The sequence below is a fragment of the Fukomys damarensis genome, unplaced genomic scaffold, assembly GCF_012274545.1.
Source record: "Fukomys damarensis isolate Sample0158 unplaced genomic scaffold, DMR_v1.0_HiC HiC_scaffold_19, whole genome shotgun sequence".
NCBI lineage: Eukaryota > Metazoa > Chordata > Mammalia > Rodentia > Bathyergidae > Fukomys > Fukomys damarensis.
Genome location: NW_022900931.1, coordinates 55,494,930 through 55,513,518, shown reverse-complemented (window position 1 = coordinate 55,513,518; position 18,589 = coordinate 55,494,930). Strand labels below are relative to the sequence as shown.

The following is an 18,589-nucleotide window of genomic DNA, read 5'->3' as shown; positions in this document are numbered from 1 at the left end:
TAGGATCATAATATTTTGGGTTTTTTTTTTTTTTTTTAGATGGTCTCACTATGTAGTTGAGACTAATCTGGAACTCACTGTGTAGCCCAGGCTGGTCTTGAACTCATAGTGATCCTCTTGCCTTAGCCTTCCTAGTGCTGGGATTATAGGCATGCACCACCGTGCCTGGCGGATCACAATATTTTGAATAGTACAACTATCTTTTCTATGTCTTCTCCGCTCTCCCCTCTCCTAGTTTTCTGTCTTGTTCTGTCAAGTCTTGTCCAAGTTAGGGGTCCATTATATATCCTAGAATTCAAAATCCTTATGCCTCAGCATCTCCAGTGTTTGAGATTATGGGTATGTACCACCATGCTTGGCTAAAGTTTTTTTTGTTTTGTTGGTTTTTGCATTTGCATAAGTGCTGGAATAGTATACTATACTTTTGATTTTCTTCAGTCAGTTATTATTTAGTCATTTGTTGATTAACATGTAGTTCATAAAGTTGTGATGAGTGTATATGTGTATCCATCTTTATGTTAGTATTGTTTCTTCAAGACTTAATTTAACATTGTATTTTTAAATGTGAAATACAGTGCTTGGCATGATTTTGCACACCTCTAATCCCAGCACTTGGGAGACTGATGCAGGAAGATCACTGAGAGTTCATGGCCAGCTTGGGCTACATAGTGAGTTCAGGGTCAGCCTGAACTATAAAGGGAGACCCTGTCTCAAAAAACAAAACAGGGACCAGGGATTTAGGTCAGTGGTTCCCCTGCCTGACTTTCAAGCACAAGGACCTGAGTTTGATCACTGGTACAAAAAACAAAACAGACAAACACACAATATTAAGTGCAGTGACTACTTCCCCAACCCAATTTTTGTTGATACCTTTTATCTCTCCTTTATCTGAATTGTCTATCAGTTAATTTATGCAAAGCAGCACAGACCATATTGGAATTTAAAAGATTCCTAGGGACAAGAGATGTCACTTGGAAGCAGTTTTCAAAAACATGGAATACTTAACTTACTGGGCAGATAGCTTCTACTTAGTGTTAACTATGTGTTGGGCTTAGTTCTTATCATCTTATTTGTATTTTTTTCTTGAATCCCCCAATGATCCCCTTCACGTCCTCCATGTGAGGTCTGACAACGTTGCCATCTCGACTTTTTTACAGTTTACTTCTACAGATACTTGTGTTGTGATAATTACTTTAATGGAGGGTTTTTGTTTTGTTTTGATTTCCTCTTTTTTGCAGTGCTGGAGATTAAACTCAGGGCTCTTAAGACAGGTGCATCTCCAGTCCTTATTTCATTTTTTGTTTGAGACAGGGTCTCACTGAGTTGCTTAGGCTGCCTTCAAACTTGGCGATCCTTTTTTATTATTATTATTGGTGCATTATAGATAGACATAATGATAAATTAATCATATGGAATTTGTACCTATACATGATATATCTTGGTTCTTCTTTTCCATTTCCCTACCTTCCCTTCACTCTTTCTTCTTTTCCCTTTTTACAAATGGTGGTCCTTCTGCCTTGATTTCCTCAGTGGCTTGGATTATTGTATTCTCCACTGTGCCTACCTTTCTTTGCCTTACTGGTGAAGGATTGAATTGGTTTTTGTTTGTTTGTTTGTTTTAAAAATAAGGAATGCTTCAAGAATTTGTGTGTCATCCTTTTTCAGGGGCCATGCTAATCTCTGTTTTGTTCCAGTTGTAGTTTATGTGCTGCTGAAGTGAGCACAAGGATTGAATTTGTTAAATGGAACCCAGTGGAGAAATGGTATCTATTATGAAGTTTCTAATTCAATTTTATTTTATTTTTTTAGGAGAGGAAACCAATGCATCAGATCAACAAAATGAACCCCAATTAGGTCTGAAAGACCAGCAGGTTCTAGATGTGAAGAGTTATGCACGTCTTTTTTCAAAGAGCATTGAGACTTTGAGAATTCATTTAGCTGAAAAAGGGGATGGAGCTGAGCTCATATGGGATAAGGTTCGTTTTGAAAATGTTTGTCAATTATTGATGTATCACATGTATATTTTATTTATTTCACATGTATATTTTAGTTCTTGAGCTGTAATGGAACTTAGAAATTTTTGAGGTATCATGTATCAGATCTCGAGGATGTATCTTTAATTTGGTTTGGATGTTTTACTGTATTTTCAGTGTGAACTTTGTATGTATGATTCTGAGCAGTATCATGAAACTTCATTTTGAATTCTAGTAAAGGATTCGTGGTTTATAATGATCTTGACAAGAAAAGTAATGTGAATTTATTAGAATAGAATGTTCCACTGACTTAAGAAAATAGACTTTAAATTCAATATAGATGTATTAATAGAAGTCAAAATCCTTTTGTAGACAATAGCCTGTTGGCTTTATTTGACTTTGAAAGTGATTGAAATTGCCTTTCTGTTGAAATAATTACAACTTTTAGGAGGTCTGAGCTAAAGACCTCAATAGAAAAATGAGATGGACCTATTCTTAGCCTCAAGTAATATTTAATAGTGCTCTGCAGTTACCTGGTTGTTTTTCTTTTTCTTGAGACAAAGTTTCACTCTAATTCAGGCTGGTCTTGAACTTACTATATAGCTCAGGCTGGCCTCAAACTTTTGAACTTAAAGTGATCTTCCCGCCTTAGCTTCCTCGGTGCTGAGATAACAAATGTGAGCCAGTACACTCAGCTTGTTATTACATGTTGCATTGACTTTTGTTTTATTTTGGTTTGGGTTGAGTTTTTTTGGTACCAGGGATCAAATTCTGGTCCTTTGAGGCAGGCAGTGGAACCACTGAGCTAAATCCCTGGCCTATTTTGTTTTGTTTTTTAACAGATGATTGAACTCAGGGCAACCCTTGAACTGCATCCCAGCCCTTTTTCATTTTGGGATAAGTTCTTGCTCCCAAACTCAGCCTCTTAGAGTGCAGGGGTTATAGGCCTGTGCTCCCAGGCTTGAGAATTTTACGTGATGTTAATTATATACATAAGTTATTTGATAAGGTTTATATATTCATATGATGGTAAAGATTACTATAGATTTTAATGTAAGGGAAAGAGTTTGGCCAGTTTTAGAAACCTGAGATAGCTTTGTGTACACAAAGTTTAGTTGGATCAGATGTGCTAGTAAATTTAGATTCTTGAGATTCTTATAAACATTAGTCTTGTGTTTACATGATACTAAAGGTAGCCTTTTCAATATTTTTGTTATTCTAGTGGCTCAGATAGTTCATCAGTTCATAGGAACTGAATAAAGAACCCTTGGAACTGAGAATTGTTATTTTAGTTTTTTCTTGGTACTGGACCTTAGTGCTATGCTACATCCCCAGGTCTTCCTGACCTTTTCTTTTAGACAGGGCCTGGCTCTAATCTTGTGATGATCCTCCTACCTCAGCCTCCCAAGTGCTGGGATTAAAGCTGTGTGCCAACATGTCTGGCTTTTTCTTTATTTTGGAGATAGGTCTAAGTCATTAAATTGCCCAGGTTGGGCTTGATCTTGTCAACTTCTCAGATACTGGAATTACAGGATTGTGCCTCTGTGTTTTGCCTCTACCTTTTGAGAATAAAACCCATCTTACAGAGACAAAGTTACATCTCACTCAAGAATTTACCAAAAATATGAGTAGAAACAGTTAAAACAGAGAGAAGCAATTTACAACAGAGAAAAGCACATTGAATTAGGCATATGATGAGCTCATGTCAGGCTCCAAACTTCTGCTGCATCACATGTGACATGCACACACAGCAGTCAGTCATCTTTGATGGTAGCCATCCTTATTTGCTAAAAAATGACCCAAAGTGTGAATAAAATAGTAACACAGTAAATCTCATGGTTTTAGCTTTGTACACTGAAGTTTTGCACAGGGCATTGCATGGTTAAAGGGGGCACATTCAGTGATCTTTCGTCCAGTGTTGCTTCTGAATTCTACACTGGGATAGAAGCTTCTAAAAGCAGAAAGCCTTACCATATTGCACAGTCCAGGCTATCACTCAAACCATAACGCCACTTAACTCTTAAGACTTTGCTGGTGAGCATCTCTTTAGGATCATCTCTTGTTCTGGTTGACTGTCTGCAGTTTTATAAACAGGTGGAAGTACTGCTCTGAAAACATTGCTAGTCTAACTGGTCAAGTTGTAGGAAGACTTGTTATGTTGTTTATGTTTTGGCAGGATGACCCATCTGCAATGGATTTTGTCACCTCTGCCGCAAACCTCAGGATGCATATTTTCAGTATGAATATGAAGAGCAGATTTGATATAAAGTGTAAGTTGTTCTGTACTTCATTTGTATCATTGAAACCTCTAGAGAGTTGTATTTTCTTTTTTAACAGCCAAATATGTCCATCTTTTTTTCCCCCAGCAATGGCAGGGAACATTATTCCTGCTATTGCTACTACTAATGCAGTGATTGCCGGGTTGATAGTATTGGAAGGATTAAAGATTTTATCAGGAAAAATAGATCAATGTAGCAGTGAGTATATTTCTTTTTTTTTTTTTTTTTTTTTTTTTTTTTTTTTCTGTTTTTTTTTTTTTTTTTTTTTTTTTTTTTTTTTTAAATTCAGCTTCTTTTTGTTGGGAGTTTCACTGTAGGGCTCTGGATTTGATCCTAAGCACCAAAAAACAAAATTTATGAAAAGCACATTAAATGGACAACTTTCAAAATTAAAACAACAAAATTGTTTTAAAGTGATGGAAAATAACTATTCCAGTTATTTTATAGTCTGTTTAACTTTCCTGAAAGTTGCAATGGTAAAGAAAGCACATTTGCTTCTTTTATTTTTATCTGCTAAATGGAAATAGAAGCTAATTTGCTTCTAACATCTCTAGCTTTACTGAATTTTTAAAGAGATTAATGTGATCCTTGTTTTTTCAACTCTGAAAACAACACATGTGCATACACACACATACACTCTGGTTTGTGTTGCTGAAGATTGAATCCAGGGCCTTGCACATGCTAGGCAAGCCCTATACCATTGAGCTACAGGAGTTGAGACCTTTCTTAATTTCACTATATTGTATTTACTTTGATTCTTTGGGGGGAGTATTAAATAATATCAGTATACATTATATTTTTGACATAATTATGTTAACTGTCTTTGCCACAGAAAATCCGGAAATGTAGGCAGTTTGGTTCCAGACAGTGAAAGCATTATTAAATTACAGAAATGAATGTATTGATTTTTTTGAGAGCTTAAAGTTGGTATGAATAAACACCAGGAAGGACATCCACAAGCTGATTTATTGCTACAAGAGATCTTTATGACTGTATCATTACTGTTACGTTAGATAGCAAAGAAATACAGAGTTTTGTATGACTCAAAGTCCCTTTACAGCAAACCTAGCCTTGTTCATTGTAGCTGATTAGGAAAGAAGATAGGAAAATCAGACTCTTAAGGTTATGATTTTCTTGATCTTTTTGCCATATATTGTAAAGGGGAATATTTTAAGTCATTTTAAAAATTGGATATACAATAAGATTTTTAGATTGGTGTGTAAAATTGTAACTCACATTTCTGATTCCTGCTTGTGTTTTTTTCTCTGAAGATTTTTTTGAATAAGCAACCAAACCCGAGAAAGAAGCTTCTTGTGCCTTGTGCACTGGATCCTCCAAACCCCAGTTGTTATGTGTGTGCCAGCAAGCCAGAGGTGACTGTACGGCTGAATGTCCATAAAGTGAGTGTTCTCACCTTACAAGATAAGGTAAGTGCAGGGCTGGCTCCCTTTTCCTGGAGAGAGGGGGAATCCAGGTTCCTTTTTTTTGCTCTTTACATTATTACTATAACATACTAAACACCTGATCATTGCTCTGAAAAACTGACTACTGAAGTGATTGCTCTGATTTCTTAGATTACACCACTATTTGGATTCCTGCTGGCATTTTTGTTTGCATTTCCAGGATGTGTGTCTCATTCTAGAATGATACAGGTATATTTGGCTGGGATGCTTACTCCAGTTGGTACAGAGATGGCACAATTTCAGGGAAAGCAGAAGAGTTTTTCCTGTCTTTACCAGATAGTGTTAAAAACTTTACCATAGTTTTGAACAGCCAAAAAGGTATCCTTAAAGAGTCCTGATTATGACAGTGAACAGGGTATTTGCATGCACTGTGAAAAATTTTGTGTTTCCAGCAGAGCAAAACCCCAATTAGTATCTTCATGTTAAAGGGCTGTGAAGAGTGTCACTTCTTTGTCTCAGGATTTAGCTCAGTGGTTCCTCTACCAGCTTCGCAAGCACAAAGTCCCCAGTTTCGATCTCCAGTACCAAAAAAAAAAAAAAAAAAGTGTCTCACTTCTTGGTGATTACTTCAGATTATTCCTCTCTGTGTCCATCAGCATAATACATACTTATATATCTCCTGAGCTGGGGGAAGAAGCCTTTCCCTTTTGGGAAGAGTTGGTTACACAGGGCTGACCAACTTGGACTTATGTTGTGGTCAGAGAAACATCAGATCTTGCTTGGTAAACTGACCATAACATGGTGGGTGTCCTAATTTCCTAGGAAATAATTACTGTTATATGTTGACTGATGGGATTAAAGATAATTCCTCTATTTGTAAGGTAATCAGACCTATAAAGAGATCTTTCGTTAATGTTCTGAAGCAGTTAGAACTTAATAGACTATTACTACTTCTAAATACATCTTAGAATTTAAAGAGATGGCATTTGGGAAGGGCATGATTATCTGAGAATCAGTTTAGTAACAGATTTTTCCATCTAATGTCTTCCATTGCTGGGTTGGCAAAGAGACAGATGAAATATTTCAGGTGTGTAGGCCACTCCCAGTCTGCAGGAAAAGATAAAATACCAAGAGCCAAGAGCCAATCAAGGAGTTCTGGACCCCCTACTTGGAGGAAGTTTGATTAGCTCTGTATTAGTGGTCATATATAGGGGATGGAATATGAGTAGATGTCCAGTTGTTCTGCTTGCCCTAACAATAATCTAACCCCTTTCCAATGGAAGGGGGACATAGGAGCCTTCATAAAAATGATGTCTTGCTTTTTATGGTTTGTAATTACCTGTGTTAACATTTTGAATCTTTTTTTCTTATAGATAGTGAAAGAGAAATTTGCTATGGTTGCGCCAGATGTTCAAATTGAAGATGGAAAGGGAACCATCCTAATATCTTCAGAAGAAGGAGAGACAGAAGGTATTACATTACTTCATTTTTCATTCCCTTCACTTGGGTGAACTGCTAAAGGAAGGAGTATATGTTAATTTATACATTCACTGTACATTACTCAGTGTCATAGTGATGCAGGTGATGTTTAGTCAAGGAGATATACTCTTCCCACATTGATGTTTGCCTTGGTGGTGGAATCTTGATTCCAGATTTGGAACTCTGTACTATTCCAAGGTTGAAGGATAGTTTCTCAGTGACCAATGCACAGATGCTATTTACAGTAACTCCCACTTCCAAGGCACCTCCCTTCCTGTATCATGAGTACAGGTGGGTAAGTTGGTGATGAGACTAGCAATTAATTCAGAGTGGAAGGGAACACTAAATCTCTGGGGTGTTTTGTCTAGGAGTAAGAAGGCCTTGATAGCCTGCTTCTCCATAGCAGAAAATATTGCTGCAAATCCATTCTCAGTTTTAATATTCTGAGCTTTCCTTTCAAAACTCCAAAGAGTAGCTCAGGGTTTAGCTCAGTAGAGCACTTACCTTATGCGGGAGACCTTGGATTCAATCCCCAGCACTACCAAAGGGGGGGGGGTTCACCCCTTTTGTTAATGCGTTTGTTACATAAGGCAGAGTGTATTTGATTTTGTTGAACTTCCTTAGTGAGAATTGTGTTGTAGTATCTCTGTTAGATTGTTCTAGACTGTGTGATTGGACTTAAAAGTTCCCATACTTCCTCTGCCACTTTTTAGCTCATTTCTTAGGTTAGAAGTTGTTTTTTACGTGTCCTAATTTTTTCCCTCTGTACCATTATTTTCAGAGATTGAGTACACTGTTTTCTCATGTTTACTTATTTGTCCAGTCATTTATTCAGTGTACTTTGTTAGATTCTGATGAGGATTTATTTTTTTTTATTTTTTTTGGTACTGGGGATTGAACTCAGGACCTTGTGCTTGTGAGGCAGGCTGTAGAACCACTGAGCTAAATCCCTGGCCCCTGATGAGGATTTAAATGTTAAGTTGTCTTTAAGATTTAATGTGGGAATTCTTGACAGTAGTTGCTTGTTGAGAAATTGTTGAGGACATAAGTTCATTTGTAATTGGAGACTGCGTATTGGCTGGGTGCTAGTCTATTTTAGGAATCTAGTTGAATATTTAAGCCCCATTCTAACCAGCTGTTTCATTCCCCTCCTCCCAAGTGTGTCTGTAATCATATGTTATCCTCCTAGTTCTCACCAGCTCTTTCAAATGTTAGCTTAAAAATGAAAACTGGTCAAGAATCTTGGGGCCTTAAATGTTACCATTTTCCTTGCTACTGAGAATGAGACAACGGTAATTCAAATGTGTTTGCAGACCTGTGTTATAGGCCTAGTCTTAGGTATTCATAACAAAGACAGGTAAGACAGTTACTTTACAGCTTGAACAGATAGGAGAAATTATTGACAAGTGGTGTTTTTTTTGTTTGTTTGTTTTTGGTTTTTTGTTTTGTTTTGTTTGTTTTTTTGGTTTGTTTGTTTTTGGTACTGGGGATCGAACTCAGGTCCTTGTGCTTGCAAGGCAGGCGGTGGAACCACTGAGCTAGATCCCCAGCCTGAAAGACAGTTTTCAAGTAGTTTGCTTTACAAAGAGAGAGTCAGGTTTTTGAAGAAGAAATGAGGATCTTGTGGACAGAGAAGGGGGAGTCTGGAATTTGGACAGGAGGACCATATAAAAGGCATGAACTTAATACAAAAGGGCTTTGGGGATTTCTAGTTAGTATTTGCTTTCAGTGTATGGTGAAGGTATCACAGGGTTGGCAGTGGCATTGAGGCACTTTCTGTGTCATATAGGTCATGTATGTGGTCTTGTTCCTGTCCCTTGACTTCCCATTTGCCTAGTACCCTCCCACACATTTGAAGCTGAGGAACAGTGTGGCTCAGTATGATCTCTACAAGTAAGGAAGCTAGTGAAGGAGAATGAGGGCTATGAGAGCTGCTTAGTAATATAGAGGCAGATGACAGACTTGGGAATCACAAGGTCAGAATTTGGAGCACAGGTAGGGAAAAGTAAATAGCATTGTTAAGCCTGTTCAGAACTATTTCCTGGATTCTGGCTTCAGAGATGACGCTATTCACCAAGATAAGAAAGCACATTAAGCTAGACATAGTGGGGTACTTAGGAAGCTGAGGAAGCAGGATCACAAGTTCAGGGCCATCCTGGGCTACATAATGAGTTCAGCCTGGACTGTGTAGTGAGATCCTGTCTCAAATCAAAAAAGGGGTGGGGAACCCACACTACTCAGTTTCCTTTTGAACCTGTTGGATCTGAGAAGTTTGTAGTCAATGTGGTTGTAGGAAGAGCTTTGGAGTTGGAAGTCTCAGTTATCAAATGCCATTTCTCAAAAGGACATTCCAGATACATGAAACAAATTAACAGAATGAAATCTGGAAAAGAACTAGAAGAAACTCAGTATTTTCTGGGTGTCAAGGTAAGGCAAACCTTTCTAAGCATTTTTCTTAGATGAAAGAAATGATAGGCCTGGGTAGTGTAGCTCAGTGGCAAAGCACCTGCCTAGGGGCTGGGGATTTAGTTTAGTGGTTCGGGCGCCTGCCTCATAAGCGCAAGGACCAGAGTTCGATCCCCAGTACCAAAAACAAAACAAAACAAGTACCTGCCTAGCATGCACAAGGTTTTGGGTCCTATCTCCAGTACCGGAAAATGAAGGAAGGATTATTGGATTGAAAATTTGAAATAATGTAGAAAGTTATATGTTGTTTAAACATAACCAGTGTTTATTTCTAAACAATCCCCGTCCTGCACAGAGCAAATATTCAGTAAATGGACATTGGCAGCAAGATGGGGGAAGCAGGGGTGTTTGGAAACAGTTTGTGTGAAACTTAAATGCTTTTTATAGGCTAGGAGAGTAGAAAAATTGAACAGGCAGAAAACAAGGGATAATTAGAGTGCAGAAAGACCTTAGATAGGCAGGGAGGGGTAGTGATACCAGAAGGTCAGTTGGACTTGTCAGTAAGATTATTTATAGGTAATGTAGTAAAGGTTTGTTGTTGTTGTTTTGGTACTGGGGATTGAACTCGGTACATTGTGCTTGTAAGGCAAAGGGATTTTGTTTTGAGATAGGGCCTCTTAGCACTGTCTGGGCTGGTTTCCAACTCATGGGCTCAAATGAGCATCCGTATTCATCCTCCCATGTAGCTGGGACTGCAGATATGTGCCATTTCACCTAGCCAAAAAGGTTTATTGATATCAAGAACGGTGGGCTACCTACTCAGGATATTAAAATGCTTAAATACTTTTTTGGGGGGGATACTGGGATCGCACTCGGGACCTTACTCTTGCGAGGCAGGTGGTGGAACCACTGAGCTAAATCCCCAACCCCTTCAGAATATTAAAATGAAGTACAGGGGCCAGGGATTTAGCTCAGTGGTGCAGCTGCCTGCCTTGAAAGCACAAGGTCCCGAATTTGATCCCCTATACCAAAAAAAAGAAAAAAAGAAGTAGAAATGACCTGAAAAAGAGAACAAGTTGGAGTGATTATTATTGGGAGGCTGCACTAGGTGTTTATTGAAAAATGTTAGAGCCTGGGATGAGCTCAGTGGTAAAGTGCTTGCCTAGCACGTTGTGAGAACCTTGAGTTCAATCCCCAGTACCAAAAAAGTTGCTTCTGACTCTCAGGACATTAGAATTAATTTGGTTGAAATGGAAAACGGTTCTCAGAATTTGTTTGGCCCCCTTAAAGTAGTTTTGATAATTGAGTATGTGCCAGGTTAAATTCCTAAATGCCTGATTGCTTTGTGCAGTGATGGTGAACCTGTGGCACACATGCCACAGCTGGCTGTTTGTTATCATTCATTGAAAGCTCTAAAATGCTTGCCTCCATTGCCTTTAGTGTATTCATTTGCTAGGGCTGCTATAATAAATATCACGGCCTGGGTGGAATGAACAATGGAAATTTGTTTTCTCATATTTTTGAAGGCTAGAAGTCCAAGATGAAAGTGTTGGCAGATTTGGTTTCATCTGAAGACTCCCTCCTTGGCTTTCTGTGTTTTCACACACTTTCCTTTGAGGGCATAAATCCCTTAAGTCTCTCTGTATTCAAATTTCCTCTTTCTAAAGATGCCAGTCAGCTTGGGTTAAAGCTTACATGTATGTTGTGGGGGGGGTTGTTGTTTTGGTACCAGGGATCGAGAACCACTGATCTAAATCCCTGGCCAAAGCTTAACCTATAAATGACCCATTTTAACTTAATCATCTCTTCAAAAAGCTGTCTCCAAATAATGGTTACATTTGGAGGTACTAGGAGTTAGAATTTCAACATATGAATTTTAGAGGGACATGGTTCGGCCTATAACATAAGTTTAACTTTTTAAAAACCTACCTGACATCATGAAGACATACATAAAGTAACTATGTGCCTTTCATATTTCCTAGCTAATAATCATAAGAAGTTGTCAGAATTTGGTATTAGAAATGGCAGCCGACTTCAAGCAGATGATTTCCTTCAGGACTACACTTTATTGATCAACATCCTTCATAGGTAGGTACTGTTAATATTTTAAGTATAAGCAATTATGAATATATAAAGAAAAGTGGAAGAAAAATGTTTTCTTACCCTTAAACTCTACTGTTTACTTGAAACGGCAGTAAATTTGAGTTGGCCACTGGATTCCCTGAAGTTGAATCTAGAGAAAAAATTTTGGGATTCAGAAATTAAAAGGATTAAGCAAAAAATAACTGCCAACAGTGATGACTGATAGAATGACACGGACTCCAGGACTTTGAATAGTTTGAATTAGAGATGAATTTATTTCAGTAATTAAACTGCAATAAAATCTTCAGCCTTTTTATATTATCTCCCACAAGGCAGATAATTTTGTAATTCTGTGACATAACAGAAGACTTAAGAATTATCCTATTGGACATGGTGTTAACAGGCCTAGAGTCCCAGGAGTAGTGAGTGTGAGGCAGGAATATTTCAAATTTGAGGCTAACCTGGACAGAAAATAAAAAATATAGGACCAGGGATTTAGCTCGGTGGCACTGTGCCTACCTCATAAATGCAAGGTCCTGAGTTTGATCCCTGGTCCCCCCCCCAAATACCCCTGGCCCCCCCCCCAAAAAAAAAAAAACAAGGTCCAGGATTTAGCTCAGTGGTTCCGCCGCCTGCCTTGCAAGCACAAGGACCCGAGTTCGATCCCTGGTACCAAACACACACACATGCACATGCACACACACACACGAAGAATTATCCTATACAGATTCCTGAGTCATATATTTTTTTTCTATTTGCTTTTACTTCCTGCCTGCTTTTTTTAAAAAAAAGTACTCAAACTGGTTTGTGTTACAGAGTATTTATATATATCCAGCAAGGTTGTGATGCAAATGATCCTGTACTTTTTCATTCCCCCTTTGGTGGTAACTTGGATTGAATTCAGGGCCTTGCACTGATCTGTAGTCCCAGCCCTATTTTGTTTTGTTTGCAGAACTATTCATCCTCTTTTAAATGCTGTGTGATATTTCCACTTTATTGTACATGTCTTTTCATAGTCTTTTTCTTTCACAAGTGTACACAAGCACACTACTGATGCCCAAGGGGTGTCCAACTGAGATCAACAATCAAAGCTTAGTGAAGTCTTTTTTTTTGGTACCGGGGATCGAACTTGGTCCTTGCGCTTGTGAGGCAGGCCACTGAACCGCTGAACTAAATCCCTGGCCCTAGTGAAGTCTATCTTTGAGTCCATTATGTAAACTTAAAACTTCTCACTAATGACCCCCATTTAGTCTTTACTGTCATTTAACACTTCTTTTTTTTTTTTGAGACAGGGTCTCACTATGTAGTTGAGACTGACCTGGAACTCACTATGTAGCCCAGGCTGGTCTCGAACTCACAGCAATCCTCCTGCCTCAGCCTCCCGAGTGCTGGGATTACAGGCGTGCACCACCACGCCTGGCTTCATTTAACACTTTTTATGAAACAAGTATAACCACAAACACACCAACCATACACACATACACTACACCTTAGTATACAGATTACAATAGTGCAAGATGAATGGATGTCAAGCAACACTAATCTAAATCTGTGTCATTATATGGGTATCAATGAGGAATTTTAAAAAGATACTTTGTTCAGCCTGTTAATATATAAGTACCCAGGCATCTTGGCGCATGCCTATAATCCTGGCACTCTCAGAGCCTGGGCAAATTAGCAAGACCCTGTTTCAAAACAAAAAGTGTAGCCAGGTATTGTGGCAAACACCTGTAATCCCAGCACCTGGGAAGCTGAGGCAGGAAGATCTCGTGGACTACACAGTGAGTTCCATGTCAGCTTGATCTACATAGTAAGACCTTGTCTAAAAAACAATAAAACAGGGATGGGGGGTATAGCTCAGTGGTGCCACACCTGCCTGGCAAGTGCAAGTTCCTGAGTTCGATTCCTAGCACTCCCCCCAAAAAATAATAATAGTAATAAAAGAGGAAGTATAATTAGGGTTTTGGTTTGTTTGGGTTTTTTTTTAACATATTTTTTTCGCTCTCTGGGAACATAACACCCCCCCCCAAAAGAATGTATGTCTGTTTGACTTTCATACATTAAAGTTTCATACATGTTTTTGGGAACTCACAAAAATGGGTGCTGCTTGTAAAAATGGAAAGCAAAGCATGGTGGGTCATACCTATAAACCCCAGTGTTTGGGAGGCTGAGGCAGGAGGATTGCCTCAAATTCAAAGCCAGCCTGGACTACATAGTGAGCTCAAGGCCAACCTGAACTACATAGCAAGACCCTGTCTCCAAAAAAGGAAAAAACCCAGAAACCATGTAGCTTTACCCATAAAACACCAACACTACTGTGATCAAAATCAGATTATGAATAGATTATATAGAATCGTTTGGCACACCTGTTGAAATAATGTCTAAGTTACATTAGGCTACAGCATTTCAGATTCAGTTTTATGCATTGGTAATAAAAGTTATTTAGCTTTTTTTTCCTAAGTTGTCCCCTAATTCAAAGATGCATTAGTTTTGACCCATTTGAGTTAAAGTTTTGAACTAGCACAAAAATCTATTGTAAATAATCTTTTTGGTTCTGGGGATTAAACTCCTCGGGACCTTGTGCTTGCAAGGCAGGTGGCAGCACCACTGAGCTAAATCCCCAGCCCCTATCTTTTTATTTTAATATTTTAAAAAGCAAAATTCAAGCCAGGTGTGGTGGCACATGTGTGTAATCCCAGCACTAGAGAGGCTGAGGCATGATCACTGTGAATTTAAGACCAACCTGGGCCACATAGTGAGTTCCAGGTCAGTCTGAACTACATAGTAAGATCCTGTCTCAGAAAACCAAAACCAAAAAAAAAAAGCAGGATTCAAATATATGATATGTTCGTTTGTTTTTTTTGTTTTTTTTTGGTACCAGGGATCAAACTCTGGTCCTTGAACTTTCAAGGCAGGTAGCGGAACCACTGAGCTAAACCCCAGCCCTCTCAAATATATGATATGAATGTAGTGTGTATGCTGAGGTTTGAAGAGCAACATCTCTGGTTGCTCTTGCTGTGTAGTCATAGCAGTAGTCCTGTGTTATGGTATATGGTTTTCTTACAGCGAAGATCTAGGGAAGGATGTTGAATTTGAAGTGGTGGGGGATGCCCCAGATAAAGTAGGGCCCAAACAAGCTGAAGATGCCACCAAAAGCATAACCAATGGCAGCGATGATGGAGCCCAGCCTTCCACATCCACAGGTAAGTCCTGGCCCAGCCAGCAGGTGGATCAGCACCCACCAAACACAAATATATAGAAACAAGCTGTGGTTACATTCATGAATGCTGACTGTGTGAGGTAGAAATCCATGGAAATGTCAGCAGTATGTGTTGGTTTAGTATTGATTTTGTACTTGGTATTGAGCTTTGAATATATGACCCCTGAACACATTTAAGACTGAGGGAAATTCTTAGAGAAAATAAAAACTTTCATGATTTTTAAATTGGTTTTTACAACTGGAAATGTCAGTGAGTTTACTAGTGCATAAAGTCAGTTCTGTCTACAGAGTAGGCTGTGCCTCTTTTATTTAGGAGCAACAAGTCAGTGCATCTGACCATTTTGAGTGAACAGGTGCTTGGTAAGTATGGAATTCTAGCAATTTCGAGTTTTCTTATAAGCCAGTGTGATTTTGGTAAAGTGGAGTTTCAGTGCTGGTATGTGGTGCTTTTCCAAGTAATTACTGTTTACTATTGTCTGATTTGGATGTTTATTTCCCTCTCCTCATTCTTTATTCAGGAAACTAAAGTTACCACTTTTTAACTCCCCTCTTTCCATTTTGGCATTTCTTTGCAGCCTTTGGGATATGTTTACTCTTCGTTTTAGTTTCCCTGAGAATTTGGGAGGATGAACTTAGAGACTATAGAGTATGGCTGTCCCATGGGCCGTGGATTTCTGACTTTTTCCCTCCACTGAAGTGATCTCCTTTGTGGCTGCTCTGGTAGTTTTTGTAGTTTGAAATCATGATTTGAAGTAAACATTTACTGGCTTTCTGTGGTGCATTGCTTTCAGAGGCAATATAGCAATAAAATAAGTGTTCTGCTTTTGATTTTTACACTGGGATGAGGGGATAAAACCACCTTTAATGTAAGATTCAGGGAATAAAATTTGGAACCCCCCTAAGTGGGTCTGAATTCCAGCCTTACTCTCTGCTCCTATATCTCAGTACCTCTCTACCTTTATGGAAAATGGATAAAATTGTTCATCTTTTTTGAGGGGTGGGGAGTACCAGGGATCGAACTTGGGCCCTTGCATTCGTGAGGCAGGCGGTGGCACCACTGAGCAGAATCCCCAGCCCTGTATTCATCTTCTTTATAGAGTTGTCATAATGAAGTGGGTTGTTATGTGCACAGTGGTTAGAACAATTTGTGGCACATTGTAAAATCTGTTACAGAGGCCGGGCGTGGTAGCGCACGCCTGTAATCCCAGCACTCGGGAGGCTGAGGCAGGAGGAGGAGGATCGCTGTGAGTTCGAGACCAGCCTGGGCTACATAAGTGAGTTCCAGGTTAGTCTCAACTATGTAGTGAGACCCTGTGTCAAAAAAAACAAAAACAAAAATCTGTTACTGTTACTGTTGATGTTCATCTTGACTGCTCTTAAGATACACATCCTCTACTTCGGAGTTGGAAAATCAGTGAAGTATAATGGTTCTTTTGAGTTATGTGATGCTTGTTCTAGTTTTTTGTTTGGCTTAGAAAAGAAATAGGTAGTTCCTTTTGCCCTTGGTTCATTTCTTATTAAGCCCACCCCCCCCCAAAAAAAAGGAAAGAAAATTGTTGCTGGTTGTATACATTTAAGACAATTCAAAAACAAATGTGATGTGTGTGCTGGCTTCAGCACCTATGCAAATACGTGATGTGTGAAGTTAATAATAAGGACAATGTAGCATAATATAGTCAGTTATCTTTATGTTGTATATTAGTTATTGGTGAGCCACTAATAACCCCACACTTTAACCATTGTTTTCTTTTTTATGAAATAAGCACAAGAGCAAGATGACGTGCTCATAGTTGACTCAGATGAAGAAGGTCCTTCAATTAATGCTGACAACAATGAAGATGAGAGAAATCGCAAGAGGAAATTAGATGACAAAGAGAATATTAGTGCAAAGAGGTCTCGTATGGAACAGAGGGAAGAGCTTGATGATGTCATAGCACTAGATTGAACAAAAACCCTTACCCTGTCAGCTCATCTGGGCACAGCCAGATCATTTGTTATGTCCTTTGTTCCAAAGGGAAAACTGACACCAATGACTTGAAAGTGATTTTGCTCCCTTTGAAAGCATTCATTTTGCTAGAACTGTTAGAAACATTGCAGGATGCTGTATTGAAAGTAGGAATATAGTTTTTAAACCCTTTGAACAAGCTGTGTGCATAACCAGTTACAAGATAAAACAACACAATGCATGTTGCCTTTTTAATGTAAATACCCTTAGGTATCATTTAATAGTTTAAAAATATTGTGGTTTAGTAAAGTTGATACCTGGTTATAAATATTATGCCTTTATTTTTGGCTAGAAGAAGAATTATTTTTAGCCTAGATCTAACCATTTTCATACTCTTAACTGAGACAGATTCAAAGAAATATCAAGTGCTATGCATTGAAACCTGTTTTTAAATGTTAAATGGCACTATGTATATTAATGTAAAACAATGTTAATTTACTCAGATTTTCAGTTTTTACTGCCTGATATGTCTGTGTAAGAAGCCAATTTTTGTGTATTGTTACAATTTCAGGTTATTTATATTTGATGTTTTGTAAAACTCAAATTAACAAATATACTGTACTATGGACCAAAATAAATGGCATCTGCGTAATTGTTACAATGCCTGCACAGTTCCTCATTCTGCACAGCTACTGCAGGCAGGCTGAAATCTCTATGTTAATATACTAACTCGGGCTGGAGGTGTAGCTCAGAAGTACAGCACCTGCCTGGCAAGCTCAAGGTCCTGAGTTTGATCCACGGTACCAAAAAAAAGGATACTAATTCAGGACTGGGGGTATATATAGCTCAGTGGTATAGTCTTGGCTTGGGATTTGTGAGGCTCAGTCTGTAGTACTGCATAAAAAAACTAAAAGTGGGAGTAAGTAACTAGTGGGTACGAAGATTTGAAAAATCTCCATTGAATACTTTCGTTTTGTTTTGATTTTTGGTACCAGGGATTGAATTTCGGACCTTGTGCTTGTGCGGCAGGCAGTGGAACCACTGAGCTAAATCTCTGGCCCTACATCGAGTACTTTCTATAATAAAGTCTCTTAACAACAGTGTTGTATTTTATGTTTTTTTTGAGACGGGGTCTCACTATGTAGTTGAGACTGACCTGGAACTCAGTATGTAGCCCAGGCTGGTCTCAAACTCACAGCGATCCTCCTGCCTCAGCCTCCCGAGTGCTGGGATTACAGGCGTGCGCCACCAGGCCCGGCTAGCAGTGTTTTATTTTAAAAATTTGTCAATATTTGCTCTTTTGTTGAGAATATTTTAAGTGATTTTGCCCAGCATGGTGGTACATGCCTGTAATCCTAGCACTCAGGAGGCTGAGGCAAGAGGGTCACCATGAGCCTGGATTACAGAGTGAGTTCAAGATCAGCCTAGACAAGACCCCGTCTTCGGAAACTTTAAAAAAAGAATATTTAAGTCCTCTTTTCCCAGCATCTATAACTCAGGCCTTTAATTTGAAATACTGGAGAATGTGTGGGTGGGCTGTCTTTTCTCCTCTGTAGTCTTTGAATTGTTCCTCAATTCACCAGGCTCATTTTTGGGTTTTATCTTATTTGTTTCAGTTTTTTTAAACAGTTGGCAATCCTCCTGCCTTAGCCACCCGAACGTTGAGATTACCGGTATGTGCCACCACTCCTGGCCAGTCTCTTCTTGAGGTTACCATTCACAACCCAACTCCATCCAGCCTACAGATGTAGCCAGGGTGACACTGGCTGGAAGATCGCTCACATTCTCCTCGAGTCAGACCT

At 38.9% G+C, this 18,589-nt stretch overlaps 1 protein-coding gene and 1 non-coding gene across 2 annotated transcripts in view; one reads left to right on the top strand and one right to left on the bottom strand.

Annotated features, from left to right (window-relative positions):
- The window catches only part of Uba2 (ubiquitin like modifier activating enzyme 2), a 39,597-nt gene extending 21,762 nt beyond the window's left edge, over positions 1–17,835 (top strand). The window contains exons 10-17 of the mRNA XM_033765737.1: positions 1,810–1,976; positions 4,150–4,243; positions 4,340–4,448; positions 5,520–5,679; positions 7,029–7,125; positions 11,523–11,628; positions 14,689–14,825; positions 16,606–17,835. Coding sequence (XP_033621628.1) covers positions 1,810–1,976; positions 4,150–4,243; positions 4,340–4,448; positions 5,520–5,679; positions 7,029–7,125; positions 11,523–11,628; positions 14,689–14,825; positions 16,606–16,787 — 1,052 coding nt within the window. The 3' untranslated portion in view covers positions 16,788–17,835. The remainder of the gene's footprint in view (positions 1–1,809; positions 1,977–4,149; positions 4,244–4,339; positions 4,449–5,519; positions 5,680–7,028; positions 7,126–11,522; positions 11,629–14,688; positions 14,826–16,605) is intronic.
- On the bottom strand, positions 1,621–1,724 carry LOC117287017. The gene has a single exon (XR_004518198.1). It is a non-coding gene; the product is annotated as a U6 spliceosomal RNA (small nuclear RNA).
- Positions 17,836–18,589: the final 754 nt, after the last annotated feature.